The sequence below is a fragment of the Scyliorhinus canicula genome, chromosome 8 (genome assembly GCF_902713615.1).
Source record: "Scyliorhinus canicula chromosome 8, sScyCan1.1, whole genome shotgun sequence".
In the NCBI taxonomy this organism is placed as follows: domain Eukaryota; kingdom Metazoa; phylum Chordata; class Chondrichthyes; order Carcharhiniformes; family Scyliorhinidae; genus Scyliorhinus; species Scyliorhinus canicula.
In genome coordinates, this window is record NC_052153.1 from 11,787,636 (window position 1) to 11,802,900 (window position 15,265).

Genomic DNA, 15,265 nt, shown 5'->3' on the forward strand with positions numbered 1-15,265 from the left:
AACACACAGCAGACTGAAGCGTCGCGAAAGATCGGCGCCCCCACCCGCAGTGAGGGAGATCTGCGTGAAAAGTGACCCGCTAATTGAATGCGCTCACTCTTTCTAATGCACAACATTCTGTACAAAGTCTCGGGGGACCTCATTAGTCCGAACTGGTTCTTCTCGAAAGATATGGGATGCAGTGGATCCAATTCACAAGCTAATTGTGGTGTGCGCTATCGAGGCCGAATCCTGCAAAATGTGCGACACACACAAGTTTATTAGTACGTTTATTAGTTCCAAACAGTCGTGGGCCTTTTGTTTTTTGGCAGAGCGCTGATGTGACGCAGCTGAAGATCAATAGGTTTTGGGTCAGACCACAGCAACTGTGCGGATCAAATCAGCACTTTTACATGACTGAGAGACTCTGATGGTTCCCTTTGACCGACAGTCTTTGGTATCCCTTACGTTATCCCTTGGCGAACGTCATCCTTTTAAAAAAAAATAAAATTTAGATGACCCAATTCATTTTTTCCAATTAAGGGGGCAATTTAGCGTGGCCAATCCACCTACCCTACACATCTTTGGGTTGTGGGGGCGAAACCCACGCAAAAACGGGGAGAATGTGCAAACTCCACACGGACAGTGACCCAGAGCCGGGATCGAACCTGGGACCTCGGCGCCGTGAGGCAGCAGGGCTAACCCACTGCGCCGCCGTGCTGCTTTTGAGAGTTGGGTGAAAAAAAAACATTAAACGCCAGCCCGGGATCCTGGCCAGCGTGCGGAAATTGCAGCTTCCTCTCCTTGGAGAGGGTAGTGGCTGAATTTTTTATTTTTTTTATGTCAAGAGACAATTCTAAAAAGAGAAAGAGTTCAGGAAAAAAAACATCATTTTCCCCCAGTCGTCTGCTTCAGCCAGTTCGCGTTCTTATGATTCTGGGTTCCTGACTGTTCTTTGATACTCTTCCAGTTCATTTTTCCTGTTCATTGCTTTCTGCAGTTCCTGTTTGATGAGCTGGATCTGCTTCTCCAGTTCTGTCAGCTCGTGAAGGACTGAATGCCTGGCTTTCGCGAGAGGCTCGGGTTTGCCGTTGGAGTTAATGGTGAGGGGGAGCTCTTTCACCGCTGGGGGTAAGCCCTCGCTCTGACAGGGTTTCAAATTCATCTCAGGCTGGTGAATATCTTTGAAAATGCATTTCTGCTTATTCCAATGGGCATGATTGGCTGTATTCCACACGGTCTGCTGGTCATTTCCTACGTTGCACCTGAAATTGAAACATTTTGATTTAAGTCAAATCTGAAATCTGGAGAAGATATCTCCTGCCATATGATGCTACTGTATTCATTTGGAATAATACATGGGTTTAATCCCTCCCTATCAGCAGCCCTGCAACACTCAAAGGTCTCTGTTCTCCGACAATCTCTTATCATAGAACCGTAGAATCCCTACAGGGCAGAAGGAGGCCATTCGGCCCATTGAGTCTGCACCGACCCCCCAAAAGTGCACACTGCCGAGGTTCATACCCTTACCCTAACCTTTGGACACTACGGGGCAATTTAACACAGCCAATCCACCTAACCTGCACATCTTTGGACTGTGGGAGGAAACCGGAGCACCCGGAGGAAACCCACGCAGACACGGGGAGAACGTGCAAATTCCCGACGGACAGGGACCCAAGGCTGGGATTCAAACTGGGTCCTCAGCGCTGTGAGGCAGCAGTGCTAACCGCTGCGCCATTGTGCAGTCCTGGCCGCGGTTTTCAAAGGGAAGCAGGCCATCATTGAGGGGGAATGGTGGCAAGGAAGGAAAGTTGGGAATGTGACGTAAAAGAACAGGATGTAGGGCTTTGTGGACGAGGTGGACTCTCGAACAAACCTGAGAGAGGACAGGGGAGAAAGGGGAGGCAGGGGCAGGTTAGGGCGTGGGCTCAGGGATGTTAGCGTCAGGTGGGAGCTTCGGTCTGGTAGGAAAAGGGGAAGGGATGAAGCCAGGGAAAGATTGTGGGCCCGACATTAGTGACAAAGACACTTGCCCGAGTTGTGGGTGATGCAACTGAGAGTGGAGAAGAGAGATTGGGAGGTCATCCTTGCTCGCAGGATGATCCCACAATAGTGGATAATCCTGGCCGAGTAAACCCTAATGGCACCACATCTGGTCCAGCCAGATGCGATAGATGGTTAAACCAGCTGCCCACTATTCTATTCTTTACCCCTTACACTTGAGGGAACAAAATTCAGATGGAACCAAGAGATATAACTCAGATGATGAACTACAAAACCTTAAAAGAGAAAAGGGCATCAAAGGGGTGAACTGAGGGATGGGTTGAGCAAATTAACAGCTGCCGAGGTATTATGTTAAAGATTGAGACCCAAGGCTAATGCAGTTGAGCATTGTTGGATCAGATACACAAATTAAAAGGTTTATGGCAACATTTCCAAACTTTGTAAGAAGTGATTTGCCTGGAGCGATGTAATGAAAGATTCAATTTCCAAATTCACCATCCCATCATCCAACAAAAGTATCACGCACAACAAAGATCCAAATGATATTGGGTCACCATAGTCGTCTCCCACTGAGGCCCTCAAAATGGAAATAGGTTCAGCGACAGGAGGCCGGGAAGGATTCCAGGGTTCCTCGGAGATTTGGGAATTCCCAGGCCAGGAGGTCATTTTCTCCACCTTTTATGGGATGTGAGCCTGACAGTCACGACCCCTAGTTTCCTGCCCATCCCTCGTTCCTCTTGAGAAGGTGGTGGCGATCCGCCTCCATGTACCGCTGGAGTCCATCCGGTGCAGGTACACCCAGAGTGCGCGAGCGACAACGGGCGACTTAATAGCGAGTTACACCCACCAAACAATAAGGATGATCACAACGCACGAGTGGTCAATGCTCTGACAGTCGTGAGCCAACTGGAAAATAAGGTGAAGGATTGAAAACAGAAAGCAAAAAAAAAAAGTTGATTTTGACAATTAAAACCTTGGTGTGAGATCATCACCTGGTGGGAGCATGGGTCGCGGAATCACTGGCTTGTCCCAACACCTTTCTAGTCAAAAACACACCCCATCACTCCTTAAATTGTGAAAAGCACTTGTGAGAGAAAAAATGCAAATGGCGGAGTGCCGATTATATAATCAGGCTTTCTTACCTCTTTTGCAGTCTGTTCAGTTTGTGCTGAAATTGTTCATCATTGAAGGACGTATTTAAAGCGCGATGAAATCGCTGAAAAGGACAAACAGATTATTGATTGCGTTTGCAAACTACTTTTTGTTTACATTCATTCGTGGGGTGTGGGCGTCACTGGCGAGGTCAGCATTTATGGTCCATCCCAAGTTGTGTTCGGGAAGGAGGTGGTCAGCCGCCTTCTTGAACTGTTGCTGGCCAGCTTGTGTAGGGACACCCACAGTACTGTCAGGGAGCGAGGTGCAGCAATTTGACCCAGCGACAATGAAAGGTTAACGCGCAGGTTCAGTCGGCAGTTAGGAAGGCAAATGCAATGTTAGCATTCACGTCAAGAGGGTTAGAATACAAGAGCAGGGATGTACTTCTGAGGCTGTGTAAGGCTCTGGTCAGAACCCATTTGGAGTATTGAGAGCAGTTTTGGGCCCCGTAACTAAGGAAGGATGTGCTGGCCTTGGAAAGGGTCCAGAGGAGGTTCACAAAAATGATCCCTGGAATCGTATGAGGAATGGTCGAGGACTCTGGGTCTGCACTCGTTGTGAGTTTAGAAGGATGAGTTTATTGAAACTTACAGAATACTGCGAGGCCTGGATAGGGTGGACATGGAGAGGACGTTTCCACCAGTAGGAAAAACTAGTACCAGAGGACACAATCTCAGACTGAAGGGGCGATCCTTTAAAACAGAGATGAGGAGGAATTTCTTCAGCCAGTGGCTGGTGAATCTGTGGAACTCTTTGCCGCAGAAGGTTGGGGAGGCCAAATCACTGCGAACAGAGGCCGTGTGTTTCTCGGCCGTGCATCGTTCACTGGCAAGGGAATTCTATCCTCCCGTCGCTTGCCAATCGGATTTCCCGCCGTTAAACCCGCTGCCGGGGATGCGCTGCCAGCGGGAAAAGTGAATCCCGACGGCAAGAGAATTCCAGCCCAGATGTTTACCCGAGGCGAAGCTGGTAACAATGGGGAATGGAATAGAAAGGCTTTGCAAAAGGTGTAGCAGTTCAAAGGAGGAGACAAAGTGTGAACTTGGCATTTCCATTCTCAAGGGTAGACTCACAAAATGTAAAATAATTAATGTTGACTTCTGAAGAGGTTAGTTCAGAGCAGGGAAGATAAAAAGGGGAAAAAAAACCTGTATATCAGAAGCAATCCAACCTATGCAAGGGTAGCTGTTTTCAGACATAAACCCACAGTAGGAATAGCTGTTTTAACTCTAACGTGTCCGTGAAGAAGGCCTACCTTGAACAACCAGTGGTCTTGTGCTACATCGGAAGCAACCACCGCAAAATGTAACCGCTTGGATTTTGTTTAGAGTGTTTGAAAACCTATATGCTGTAGTGGAAGGTGGGGAGAATTAGACCCGAGAGTGTGAAATAGAGATGGCTGCCACTGGATAAAGTTTTAAAAACGTATTTCATTTTTCCAATTAAGAGGCAATTTAGTGTGGCCAATCCACCTACCCTGCACACCTTTGGGTTGTGAGGGTGAGACCTGGGACCTCAGCGCCATGAGGCAGCAGTGCTAACCACTGTGCCACCCCGGAACTGGATAAAATTCGTCATACTGTGTATCCCCGTTGTTTAGTGTCCTATAAATTGACATTATTGTTTTTTATTTAGTTGTTTAATAAATTTTTATGTTATTTAAAATCATCGCAGAACGTCTGGAACATCACTCTGTGGTTTTCAAATCTTTTCTCACATTAAATTGCAAAATCTATACGAAGGCAATTCTTTAAAGTTTCCTTTCTGGGATTTGGAATAGCCTGGGGCGGGATTGTCTTGCCGTTGGGATCCTCCATTTTGCCGGCAGCCCGGGGATTTCCCGATGGCGTGGGGCTGCCCCACAATGGGAAACGCCATTGACCAGCCGCGAAATGAAGAATCCCGCCGGCGTGCTGAACCAGGGCTGGGATTCTCCGCTGCCCGGCAGGACGGACTGTACCGCCGCCAAAGTGGCGTGAACCACTCCGGCGTCGGGCTGCCCGGAAGGTGCGGAATCCTCTGCACCTTCAGGGGCTAGGCTGGCGCCCGCAGGGTTGGCACCCCGCCACCCTTGCCGAAGGGCCCCTGCCGGCTGCCGCGTGCGCAGCAGCGCCAGCGTGTACTGGCGTCATCCCAGCACATGCGGTGGGGTTTTTTTCTCTGCGCCGGCCATGGCAGACCATTTCAGCGGTTGGCGCGGTGGGAAAGAGTGCTCCAACGGCACAGGCCCGCCTGCGGATCGGTGGGCCCTGATCGCGGGCCAGGCCACCGTGGAGGCCCCCCCCCAGGGTCAGATACCCCCCCCCCGGACTCCGCAGGCCGCCGCAGAGCCAGGTCCTGCCGGTAAGGACCTGATGTAATATCTGCCGGCGGGACTGGCCGAAAACGGGCGTCCACTCGGGCCATCGCGGGGCGGAGAATCGCCGGGGGAGGGGTGGCCGCTGCCAACGGCCCCCGAATGGCGTGACGCGATTCCCGCCCCCGCCGAAAAAACTCCGGCGGAGAATCCGGCAGCCGGCGTCCGGGCGGGATTCATGCCCCCCCCCCCGGCAATTCTCCAGCCCGGCGCGGGCTCGGAGAATCCCGCCCCAGAAATCTGTCATGGCGGGATGGAGAATCCAGCTCCTGATGTTTCCCATCGGCCGTGCTCTTAAGACATGTGCTACACTTTTCCAAACACATTGGCTGCACTTTTTAAAAAATCTGTCACGTGATGTGGGCATCACTGACAATGCCAGCATTTCCTGCCCAACTTTAATTGCCCTTGAACTGAGTAGGTCACTTCAGGGTCAACCACATTGCTGTGGTTCTGGAGTCACATGTAGTCCAGGTCAGGTGAGCGTGGCAGATTTCCTTCCCTCAAGGAAATCAGTGAAAAGATGGGTTTTTACAACAATCAACGACAGTGGTCATGGTGTCACTGTGAGACTAGCTTTATATTCCAGATTAATTAACTGATTTTAAATTCCACCAGCTGCTATGGTAGGAATTGAACCCACGTCCCCAGAGTATTAGCTGGGCCTCTGGAATACTAGTCCAATGATACTGCCACTACGCCCACCACCTTTCCATTGCTGGTGTCGTTATGTGGGGGGCTTAAAAAGTTACTCCATGAGGATAGGTTTATGTAGGTTAGGCATGAGGTTACATAAATACAGAAGGGATGTGTGGACATGGGCCAAATATTGGAAGCAGAAATTGGCAGACAATGCTTTCATATATATATATATACACACCTGAAGTGTTCAAAGGAGTTGCTGGACTAGATAAAGAGAAACCATTTGCTCAGTGAGGGAAGTCCCGAAGTAAGGCATAACCTTAAAATGAGAGCTAAGGGATTGTGTCAATGAGCGGGTGTCACATTAAGAGTAATGACCTTCTGGAACTCTCCTCCAAATGGCTTTTGAGACTGGGGATCAGACTGAAAATGTCAAAACTGGGCTGGATTGATTTTTGTTTACAGAACCGAGACGGGCAAGGTGGAGTTAAGGTACAGATCAGCTGGGTTTTAATTGAATGGCAGAACAAGGTCAAGGGGGCTGAGTGTCCTCTGTCTGTCTTTATTCCAATTTGACACACGTTCTTCTCCAATGGCAGCAAAGCTCTGGTGCCACAAATGGTTACAATTAACACAGCGAGCAGAGCTTGCTCCCGCTGTGAATTGTGTGTTTCTAATTAATTCTGAAGGTGAAGAACCCACTCTGCTAATATAGGGACAGACTTCTAAACCTGACTCGTTTCCTCCTATAAACATGCCTCCCACTTTGCCGTGTCTCAGGCTTTGAGAGACACTGAAAGCGACGGCTCGGAAATACAGTCTGCTTCTTTGATACATCATCAATTTTTCAGACAACCAAAGTAATGGACTCAAAAGTTGTCTGCCAAGTAGATTTCCCAATCAATGCGTATATATAAAGCATTTCCTGCCAATTTCTGCTTCCCATTTTTGGCCCATGTCCACACTAGGCTGTCAAGATAATATGATGCACACTTCACTGTTATAATTTCAATTCTCTTCCTGTAGCTAATGGTGCACCAAGCAGACTTCCGTCTGTTTCCATAGATTGTAAGTTGCTCGCCTATCGCCAGGGTCTTACAGCTTGGAAGGCACCATTCCACATCAAGTGTGACTGGTCAGGAGTCTCGCCAGCTTTTAACGGCAACCATTGGCACTTGCGGAAGGATCTGCAGGTTGATTCTCAACGTGTTTGGTCGTGTTATAAACGCACCACTCTTGGCCGTCAGGTACTGGGGTGGGACTCAAACCTGGAGCTTCTGGCTCAGAGCGGGGGGGGGGGACACATTACCCACCGTGACACTTTACTGTGGATTTGTGCCTAACTGGATCTGGATTAAGGCTGCACCGCTACTTATTCAGCTGCCTGGACCCTAAACTCTGGAATTAACCCCCTCTAAACTTCTCCACCTCACCACTTCCATTCCCTTTCGAAGATGCTTCTTTGGCTAAGCTTTCGGTCATCACTTTGCATGGCTGTGTGGCCCATTTTATGAACATATGAATTAGGAGCAGGAGTAGGCCACCCGGTCATCGACTGTTCCCCCATTCAATAAGATCATGGCTAATCTGATTGTAACCTCAACTCCGCCCTCCTGCCGATAACCTTTCACCCCCCTTGATAATCAGCTCTGCCTTAAGAGCATTCAAAGACTGTTTCCACTGCCTTTTGAGGAAGAGAGTTTCCCAGAGACTCCCGACCCTCTGAGAGAAATAAATTCTCCTCATCTCAGTCCTAAATGAGCGACGCCTTATTTTTAAACAGTGAACCCCAGTTCTGGACTCTCCCACAAGAGGAAACATCCTCTCCGCATCCACCCTGTCAATACCTGTCGGGATCTCGACCGAGCCGACTCTTAGTCTCCTGAACTTTACTTGACACAAATCCAACCTCTCCAAGCTTTCCTGATAAGACAACCCGCCTGTTCATTGGTCCTGGTATTAAATGATAGCACCCCTGTGAAGGACTTTGGGAAGTTGTGCTATGCTTACGGTGCTTTACAAAATTGTTCTTTCCTAGGACTTCCACAGCCATTGGAGCAATAAAAGTTTAATCTTATGAGTGTGGTTATAAACGCTAACAAGAGAGTCTACGAATGTGATTTTATCTACTGAATGAAATGAAAATCGTTTATTGTCACGAGTAGGCTTCAATTAAGTTACTGTGAAAAGCCCCTAGTCGCCACATTCCGGCGCCTGTTCGGGGAGGCGGGAACGGGAATTGAACCGTGCTGCTGGCCTGCTTGGTCCGCTTTAAAAGCCAGCGATTTAGCCCAGTGTGCTAAACCAGCCCCTAAAAAAAAATGAAGTTACTGTGAAAAGCCCCGAGTCGCCACATTCCGGCGCCTGTTCGGGAAGGCTGGTACGGGAATTGAACCCGTGCTGCATCAGCATTGGTGCCACGGGGGTGGGGGGGGGGGGGGTGGTGTGCAGATCAGTGAGTAAACTTCTGCTGAATCTCAAGGTGTGGTGTGTGCAGGGTACCTTTCAGCCATGATCGAATGGTGGAGCAGACTCGATGGAAATGGCCTAATTCAGCTCCTAATTGTAAGGGTCTTAAGGTTCTGTTAGTGGCGGATGGTGGTGGTGATTGGGATGGGGGGGGGGGAGAGGTTGGACCCGAGGAGAAATGTGGTCATTTCATTACAGCTACAGCATCACAGATTTTCAACTCTAGAAACAAAAGCGTATGCGTATCAAATTCTTCAAACTCCTGCGCACTTTCGATGGGGGCCTCAGCAATGTTATATATCCATTTGGCTCCTACCTGGCTTGTATGGAGCCAATACTTCAGTCGAGGCTTCCTTTTGATCCGCGGGAGCACCAGTCTGTAGATGATATGCTCGCCAACTGTTGCAAGGAGGGAGCCGACCAACCCGACGCAGAGCAACACAAAGAGTCCTGAAAAGTGCTTGATCCCCATTTGTAAAGTCTGTGAAGAGGAGAGCAAGCGTCTCTATTATCCCTCAGCAGTTCAGTTGATAAGGAGCGTGCAAAATATTCTGGGCAATAGGCGGTTTGGTGAGCACGGTGCTCTTCAATTTGAGTTTCAGGTATTGCAATTTATCCCCCCCCCCCCGCGCTCAAGACAATCCAGACCCTCGCTCCCCCCAGAGGGGCAGAGCTCAAGGTTAAGCTGACTAATAATGTATGGCTGATCACAGCGTGGGGGGGGGGGGGGGGGGGGGGGGAGTGTAATGTTAACTTTACCCAGATTGGCAGCACGGTGGGGCAGTGGGTTAGCACTGCGGCCTCACGGCGCCGAGGTCCCAGGTTCGATCCCGGCTCTGGGTCACTGTCCCTGTGGAGTTGGCACATTCTCCCCGTGCTTGCGTGGGTTTCGCCCCCACAACCCAAAGATGTGTAGGATAGGTGGATTGGCCATGCTAAATTGCCCCTTAATTGGAAAAAATGAATTGGGTACTCTAAATTTAAAAAAAAAAAACTTTACCCAGTTCAATGTGAAACTACCAGCTGCCTGATTCGGCACGTATCTCCCAGTTTTATCAGGCAGGGGAAGAGCGACCGCCTGCTGGACCAAGGGAAAGTGGGAAGCGGAGGATAGAAAACAAACAACAAAAATACGGCACAAAGGAGTTGTACAACGAAGGCAAGCAAACAGACAATTATTACAAGGAGGGGTTCGTTTAAACGAGAATAGTCCAGGAGCAATGCCACAGGAGGTCATCCAATACATAAAGTAAGTCAATGACGTTTTCAAGTTTAACTTTCACGACTATTCGTCCCTTTGAATGTGAATAGTCTGCCTCAAGGCAGACAAAACAGGTACATCAGACACCGTGGCGTACCAGATTTATCATCCCTGGTACCTAAGTCACACAGGCCCTGAGGGGTAAGCTCACCCAAAGCCACCATCACTGTTGATTTGCGATAGATACCCCAGGCACAGGATAGAGAAACTAAACATGTTGGTTGGGGACTCTAGGACTCGGGAAGGGGGGGAAGTGGGGGGGGGGGGGGGGGGGGGGGGGGGATGAGAGCCAGTTCTTTCAGGATTGAAGGTAGAAAGTGCACAGATACACACAAGATGTGGTAGAAGTTTGAAAATCTCCAGTGCAATCGATTATTCACTGTAAATTTGAGACTGATGGGCTTTGGAAGGAATATGGAGTAAAGGCCCCATGTTCAGCCAAATCTCACGGAGGAGGTGGCGGAACAGGCTCGAGGGATCAAACTGCCCCCTGCTGCATCTGCCGTCAGGAACCCGCGCAACTTCTGGAATTTCTTTGAGCGCACTTAGGGCTAATAACGAACAGAGATTTCCCCTGTAAAGAGTTCAGAGCAGAATCCGTTTGGAGTCAATTGTCAACCGCCAACTTTGTTTCAAGCTGTTTTGTGCACCTTGGCTGCGTTTTTGTTTTTATTTCTGAGTTGCACTGTTCAGTGAAGGCAGGAGATGGCAGCAGAAGCTCTGCCCGCTCGCTGAATCGGAATTTGATTCAGTGGAAGACTTTACTTCGCACAGGGAGAACAGAAAGCTGCAGCTTCGGAGCCAAAGGCCGTTAAAAATGGTTATAGTTCGTGAAAATCTTTTGCCTTAATGTAGACTTCAAATTTGCATTTTGGGGTGCGGAACCTCCTAAGCACTAACGACCAGAGACAAGTGCAATTGTGGTAAATGAAATACCCGGCACGAAAGAGCGAGTGAGCCCGTGCGTTATGCACAAAATTGTGCTACTCCTGAATTTCCTCAATCTTTTACACTCTTCTATCCGTCGCTCCAGCCAAACACATTTCAGCTCATTACGATGATTCTGACGCCAGGCTGAAGATAAACACACAGAAAATTGCCAGCCAGGGATGCTTTGCCAATGGAAAAACAGGTACACGAGTGGGCATAACCTCAGGAATAACTTGATGATTGCAGGAAAGGTAATCCCAAGGTATCAGCAGCTCAGAAAACTAGAAAGCACATCACATTCCATCACGTGCTGAGTTCATTGATACAAGGGAGTTAGGGAATGCCAGTGAGTTTGCATTGGGCATTGCAACAGGCATTGGGCTATGGAGGTTCAGGCACTGGTACAGAGCAACGAGCACAGGTACAGTTGTCACCTTGGCAGGGTGGGCTACAATGCAGCAACAGTGAAACCTATCACAGTAAGCCGAAACACTAGGTAGATTTTGACCTCTGTCCATCATTGGCACACCATGGCTGTGCTCCATCTTAAAAAAAAAAGCACTGTTGCCTCTCGCCAAGCATCCTTCGATGTCACTTCTCCAACATCCGAACACAAGAGATAGGAGCAGAAGTCGGCCACTTGGCCCCTCGAGCGTGCTCCGCCATTCAATAAGGTCATAGCCGATCAGTTTGTGTTGAGTTCCACATTCCCATCTGCACCCCCCCACCCGATAACGTTTGATTCCTTTGCCTTACAGGAATCTATCTACCTCCGCCTTAAAAATATTCAGCGACCCCCCATCTCCACCGCTTTCTGAGTCAGAGTTTCAAAGTCACACAAGCCTCTGGGAGAAAACAATTCTCCCCATCTCTGTCCTGTAAGGGCGACTCCCAATCTTAGCCAATCTTGACCCGGGACCTCTGTCACCTGTAGGGAAAAAGGCAGCAGATACATGGGAACGCCACCACCTGCAAAGGCCCCATTCACTGTCCTGAATTGGAAATATATTGCCGTTCCTTTCCTTACTCTGTGTCAGGAATCGTGGAACCTCCTCTCTAACAGCACTGTGGGAGTACCTACCCCACGTTGACCGAGTATCGCAGTGTCATTTGGCCTATCAGGTTGGTGCGGACTCTCTGTGGAGCAAACATTCCACCCCTGCAAGCTTATTTCCCTCAAGGACCTACCAAATTTCCTTTTGAGTGCATTGATCATCACCATTCCCGTGGTTCCAGGTCATCACCACTCGCCACATAAAAAAAAGTTATTCCTCATATTTGTCCCTCAATCTCAAGCCCCAAACCTTAAATCTGTGTCCCCTGGGCCTTGTACTGTCAGCTAAGGGTAACAGCTTTGCTTTGCCTACCTTACCTGTTTCTTAAATAAATTTAGACTACCCAATTCTTTTTTTCCCCAATTAAGGGGCAATTTAGCGTGGCCAATCCACCGACCATTTGCCCACCTTACCTAAGCCTGTCGTAATCTTGTACACCTTTATCAAATCTCCCCTCAACCTCCTTGTGGTCAAGAAGGTGACTTGCTCTGACCTTCGCAAGAGCAATAAAAGCTGGGAAATAAACACTGGCTGTGCTGGAGATAATGTGCACAAATTGGCTGACGCAGAAGTGATTCACTGACTGCAATGCACTGCGACATCCTGACGTCAGCAAAAACACCAGATAAAACTCTTCCTTTCTACCTCTCTAAGATTGCAACATGCACTCATCAACAGAACGAGACAGTGAGAATTAATCTCTTTCCTTTTGGTGATGATAAAGGGTTAAATACTTTTCAGCATCCTGGAAGGGCTGGCCAACTCTTCCAGGAATACCTCTCTGGGGGTCAGTTCCATCCACTTTAACAGACGTGAAGGAAGTTCTCAATTTAATGTCTCATTTAAAACTTGATACCTGCAGTAAAGCGGCACAGCCCCACTGCCCACTGAAGTGTCAGCCGAAGTCAAGTTGTCGTTGTTGGCTGCTCCTTGATTTTAGGGTGGCGGGGTCGCTGGTTTCCTCCATGTGACTGAAACAGGCAGATTCCTGACCCACAGATCCTTGAGCGTGTCAATGCCAATATGCCACGTTACCAAGGACCGGGCAGAGACGACCATTTCTGGGCACACATTCTCCTCAATCACCTACTTCCTGCGTCTGAGGAAATCCCCGCAGAGGCAACTGGTGTCTTTGGACTTCCAGGGGAAACCTCTGACGCGGTCTGTTCTTTGTCGCACAAAAATATCGGGAACAACATGGGAAAATCTACATCGCCCTGATCAAAACAGCTGAGTCAGTGAATCGCAAGCTCTGTGGATTGTGCTCCAAAGATTCGGACGTCCAAGAAACCTCTTCGCCATCCTCCATTGCTTCATGATGATATGACTGAAACCGTCTTGAATGGGAGCCCTGAAAAAGATGCCTTCAAAATCCGGCCTGGGATCAAGCAATGCCGTGTGGAGTTTGCACATTCTCCCCATGTCTGCGTGGGTTTCACCCCCACAACCCAAAGATGTGCAGGGTAGGTGGATTGGCCACGCTAAATTGCCCCTTAATTGGAAAAAATAATTGGGTACTCTAAATTTAAAAAAAAATAGGGAGAGAACCCCTAACTAAAGTGCTGCCAATTTGCAGCTCAGCACTTCAGAATCACTCAAGAGTGAAGGGGCGTGACTGGAATGTACTTAACACTTGATGTGGTTGGTGTTTATAAATATTGTGGTTGCAGCACTTAGAGTGAAGAAGATGAATGAAGCAAAGCTCACGGCTGTGTTGTTAAAGCTGTCAATCACACCCAACTACTGGAAATAAAAGAACAGCTTGCAGCGAGAGGATCTGAGAGGTTTAAACACAGGAGCTGGTCTCCTTCCAGGAATGGACATGTGGAGCTTCTGGATAAGTGTTACAACAGTAGTTTGTATCACTGCCGCTGTCTGGACTGCTGTCTAGCTTCCAGACGGGGGTCTCTTTTCTGCAGATGATTGTGTGTGTGTGTGTGCGTGGGGTGGGGGTGGGGGTGGGGGTGGGGGGGGGGGTGTTAAGTTAAGGGGTTCTAGGGCAGCACGGTGGCGCAGTGGATTGCCCTGCTGCCTCACTGTGCCGCGGTCCCAGGTTCGATCCCGGCTCTGGGTCACTGTCCGTGTGGAGTTTGCACATTTTCCCCGAGTTTGTGTGGGTTTCGCCCCCACAACCCAAAGATGTGCAAACTAGGTGAATTGGCCACGTTAAATTGCTCCTTAATTGGAAAAAATGAATTGGGTATACTAAATTTATTTTTTAAAAGTTAAGGGGTTCTTGGGGAGGGGGGTTCCTTTAGTCAGGAGGTCCCAGGGAGGGGGGGGGGGGTGGTCTCCCGTTTAGTGCATCTCCGTGGGGGGTTCAGTTAGGGTGTCCGGTGGGGGGCAGCCTCCCTGATTAGGAAGTCCCTTTGGGGGTTTTCAAATATTAGATGGTCCTGAGGAGGGGGCGGCTGAGTCACCCCTACCAGGGGGATGTTGGGAGGGGGGGGGGGGAGGTGAGGGACACACAGGAAAGTGGGAGGGGGGGTCTGATTTGCGGTGTGGGCACGGGCAGCGGCCAGATGCCCGGCTTCGCTATTCAGCTGCTCAAAATGTTGGCCCGATAGCGGGATTCCCTCGGGAATTCCCGGTAGTCCTTGCCATTCCTCACCATGGATGGACTTGATTGCCGAGGGATACTAAACTGCTTTGTGATTTTCTCAGTAGCAATCCTCCTCAGGCGGGGGAAGAACGGAGAATCTCGCCCAATATTATGCACAGAGGCTGCATCCAGTTCCAGCAGTTTCTCGTTTAATGGAATTTTCTGCAGCCATGGCACATGTTTTTTAGTTTTAGGAAACATGACAAATTTTTCAAAGAGGTTGAAGCAGAAATTTCGGCCTTTTTCCCTGTTTGTGTCTACCATTGATAATTACTATTATTCTTCAATCGCAGTTTACAGCATCTGAGGTAACTTAGTGTACACACCATAACCCAACCCTGCTTCTTTACCAAAGCCCCCCCCCCCCCCCCCCCCCCCCCCCTCCGGCTGATGTGTTCCTTAATAATAATCTTTATTGTCACAAGTAGGCTTACATTAACACTGCAATAAAGCTACTGTGAAAAGCCCCTAGTCGGCACATTCCGGCGCCTGTTTGGGTACGCTGAGGGAGAATTCAGAATGTCCAAACTACCAAACAGCACGGGCGCGATTCTCCGCAAATCCGGCGTGTCGTGAAGGCTGGCGTGAAACTGGCCGTGTTTCACGCCAGCCTTGGAGCTCCGCCCGGGACCCGATTCTCCCCCCCAGGTGGGGCTAGTATCGGGGCCGGGGGAATCACGGCGACGCGGAGTTAGCCAACGTCACTAACTCCGCCCGCCAAGAGTCACGGCGGCTGGCGCGCACGATGACGTCAGCCGCGCATGCGCGGATGACATCATCACGCAGACGCGTCAAACCAGCGCATGCGCGGG

At 49.5% G+C, this 15,265-nt stretch overlaps 1 protein-coding gene across 1 annotated transcript in view; it reads right to left on the minus strand.

Annotated features, from left to right (window-relative positions):
• Nucleotides 1-615: 615 nt before the first annotated feature.
• Nucleotides 616-15,265, minus strand: part of grin3a (glutamate receptor, ionotropic, N-methyl-D-aspartate 3A) — a 159,668-nt gene continuing 145,018 nt past the window's right edge. The window contains exons 7-9 of the mRNA XM_038804211.1: nt 8,922-9,086; nt 3,126-3,199; nt 616-1,244 (exon numbers count right to left, since the gene is read on the minus strand). Of these exons, the coding sequence (XP_038660139.1) occupies nt 908-1,244; nt 3,126-3,199; nt 8,922-9,086 (576 nt within the window). The 3' untranslated portion in view covers nt 616-907. The remainder of the gene's footprint in view (nt 1,245-3,125; nt 3,200-8,921; nt 9,087-15,265) is intronic.